Below are 3,059 nucleotides of genomic sequence, written 5' to 3'. Positions count from 1 at the left end.
CCATAGAAGCAAAAAAAAAAAGTTTAGGGTGAGGGGAACTACCATTATCAGTGAAAACAAGCATGAGCCGTGACCATTCCTCCGGTTTATTGTACGCCCAGCTCTCACCGGTCGCCAGAACGTTCACCTCACCCGGCATCCCTTGCGGGTACTACTTAACCTCCCATCAGTAGGCGACTAACCTTCCATCCTCTCTTGGATCGTAATCGTTCGTTTCTGATCGATTTTGAGGTCTCATTTGGGAGGGCTTCTCCCAACACAGCTTTATTGATGAAGCTAAAGCCGACGAAGATAAAAATAGTGGTTTCACCTAGCTTCTAGTTTATTTTAACTTCGACTTACAAAATAGCTTCACGCTACAATGCCTCATTTTACATAAAACAGATGAAGCCGAAGCCAAGATAAATCCTACCAAACGGGGTCTGAGACTGCTGCAGCGCTCTTGTCTAGAGATTTAAATACACATGCTTTCAATCGTATTGGACCGGATCAATGTCCACGCACATTGTGACTGCGGCGTTCTCTGAATTCTCGCACATTTTCTTTCCCCTTTTCCATCTCCTCACTAGGCTTGGTCTCTGTCTCGAGCCACTTGAATTAACAAATGATACAGAAGCGACGTCGTGTCTGGACTTTGGACAAGCAGCATGTTTTCAGAAACTTAATACCAATTCTCACCCCCCAACAAAATCATGTCAGATATGGTTCCGTCGTAGAAAATCAGGCTGCACATCTTGTCCGGTCTCGTCAGGATATGGATGGATCATACCGCGACCAATATCATAATCCTTCTGTATCTCGGTCCATGAACTGTCATGAGTTGCACCTTGCACGCAGTGAGTCACGTCATACTTACTACTATCAACGCAATATCTTAGCAGGTCGCGCCTCCTCCACGAAGCCCTTTTCTTGCCGAGACAAGCATTGACCCGAGTTGGCGCTGCTCGATTTTATATTGCTCGAGATCACACAAAAATCCAATGACTCGCCTGCCCGGGAAAGCAACTCTCGCAGAAGTCTCGAATGCCGCCTGTCTAGTTGCAGCTGCCTGCTGCCGTCCAGGAATTGGACGGCATTATCCGGTTGGCCCTTGGCCGCCGGGCAGATTAAAACCTCTCGCGGATGGCGCCAATGCTCGCACACACACCGCACGACAGCAGCCACCTGCTAACCCAACAGGTACAGCCAGAATCCCAGCGATGTCAGCGGCGGCGGAGGAGTACCCGTGGCGCGCGCAGCAGGTCTTCGGCGACGCCATGGCGGCGCAGCGGAGCGCGCTGGTGCTCGCGTCGTACCCGGTGCTGCTCCTCCTCGTCATCCTGGCCGCGTTCGTCCGGTACCTGTGGGTCGCGCTTGCCATGTACTGCGCGCTCCTCTTCGTGCTCTCCTGCGCGTCCCGCACTTTCGCCGCCCGGGCCGCCAGCGACGACGAGGAGGCGCGGCTCAGCCGGGGCGGGCTCTCGGCGGCCGCCATCGCGGCGGTCGCCCCGGCGTTCCCGTACGAGCCGGCGGCCGCGGGCGCGCCCGTCAGCGACTGCGCGGTGTGCCTCGAGGCGATGAAGGCCGGGGAGGCGGCGCGGTGGCTGCCGGCGTGCGCGCACGCGTTCCACGTCGGCTGCATCGACATGTGGCTCGACTCGCACGCGACGTGCCCCGTGTGCAGGTGCCATGTCGTGCCGCAGAAGAAGGGAGGCAAAGAACCGCCCGAGGGGCCCGTGCAGCAGCCGTCGACCGAGCCGCCGCCGCTGCCGCCGGTGTAGCTCCGGCAGGGGGGTGCGGGTGCGCCGTGCCACGGCGGCTGTATACAGGGTAGTTTCAACTTCAAGGATAGGTTTGCACATACTTTTTTGGGTTTTAATTAAATATAGTTGTGCTAGTGTGCTGTTCTGCTGGCTGTATATATACGTAGCGTATTTTGTCAACGATAATGCAATTATTATGCTAGCGATCTTGCAAACTCTGCCAGGTCGTCACCGCCTTTTCCACACAGTGAATTGCGATTTGAAAAGAACCCGTGAACACTACTGAGTGCTGACTGAGACAAGCTGCAAAATATCTGTAATGGACACTGACTGACCAAGTCGATTTTCATCTGTTCCACTTCCACAGTTTTTTATAGGTAGGAGTATAGTTTTATTCAAACCAGGTCGTACCGGCCGATGAAGTCGATTACTAATGAGGGCAACGCTATCAATAGGCAACTGAAAACACACATTTTTCAGCGACACATTACTAATGACGGTCACGATATGAAGGCAACCGGCTCCGGGACACACGAAAATTGCCGAGTGCCGGGGCACTCGGCAAAGGGCAAAAAACACTCGGCGAACCGTTTGCTGACTCGGCAAACGGCACACGGCAAAATAAGTGACGGCAAACAGACTTTACCGAGTGTTTTTTGTTGGGGACTCGGTAAAAGTTTTGCCGAGTGGCAAAAAAACACTCGGCAAAGATTTTTTGGAAAAAATAAAAAAACAAGCTAGCGCCACCGCCGGCCGCCGCCACCCTTGCCTCCCGCCGCCACCAGGCTGCCACCCTTTTCTCCCGCCGCCACGCCACGAAGCCTGCCGCCATCCACCAACAGCGCCGCCGCCGCGCCACCAGCCCCCGCCGCTGCCGCCATCCACGGCCCCGCCGCTACCACCAATACCACGCCGCCACTGGAATCCGGGGAGGTGGGGGGGAAGCCCGCCGCTGACACCACCCGGAGCTGCTGCCGAAACCTCCCGGAGCTCCTGGATAGCTCTGTGGCCCGTGCCGCCCCTGGCCCGCCCCAGATTCGGAGGGGAGAGAGCTGGGGACCGCCGGATCCGTGCCGTAGGGGAAGAAGGGGGCGCGGATCCAGCCGGAGGGGAGGGAGCCAGGGAAGGATGGCGCGGATCCAGCTGGAGGGGAGGGAGCCGGGGAAGGAGAGGGAGGGAGGGAAGGGGCGGCGGCGGGGGTCGGCACCGGACGCCGGGCGGCGGTGATAGGGAAGAGGAAGGTGGGGGCGGGTGGGGGTGGCGGAGGAAGACGAGGGGGCGAGAAGAACTAATGGTCGAGTCCACCTAGATGTATTA

General features: G+C 57.0%; 1 protein-coding gene across 1 annotated transcript; it reads left to right on the top strand.

The window, feature by feature from the left end:
* The first annotated feature begins 1,094 nt into the window (after positions 1-1,094).
* Positions 1,095-1,922, top strand: LOC101774790 (RING-H2 finger protein ATL39). The gene has a single exon (XM_004955771.2). The coding sequence runs from the start codon at positions 1,200-1,202 to the stop codon at positions 1,758-1,760; it is 561 nt and encodes a 186-aa protein (XP_004955828.1). The 5' UTR covers positions 1,095-1,199; the 3' UTR covers positions 1,761-1,922.
* Positions 1,923-3,059: the final 1,137 nt, after the last annotated feature.

Source organism: Setaria italica, chromosome II (assembly GCF_000263155.2).
Source record: "Setaria italica strain Yugu1 chromosome II, Setaria_italica_v2.0, whole genome shotgun sequence".
NCBI lineage: Eukaryota > Viridiplantae > Streptophyta > Magnoliopsida > Poales > Poaceae > Setaria > Setaria italica.
This window is presented reverse-complemented; position numbering and strand designations above follow the sequence as displayed.

What these genes read in the sequence shown, in the direction of transcription:
- LOC101774790 (XM_004955771.2), top strand. Translation starts at nt 1,200, where the DNA reads ATGTCAGCGGCGGCGGAGGAGTACCCGTGGCGCGCGCAGCAGGTCTTC.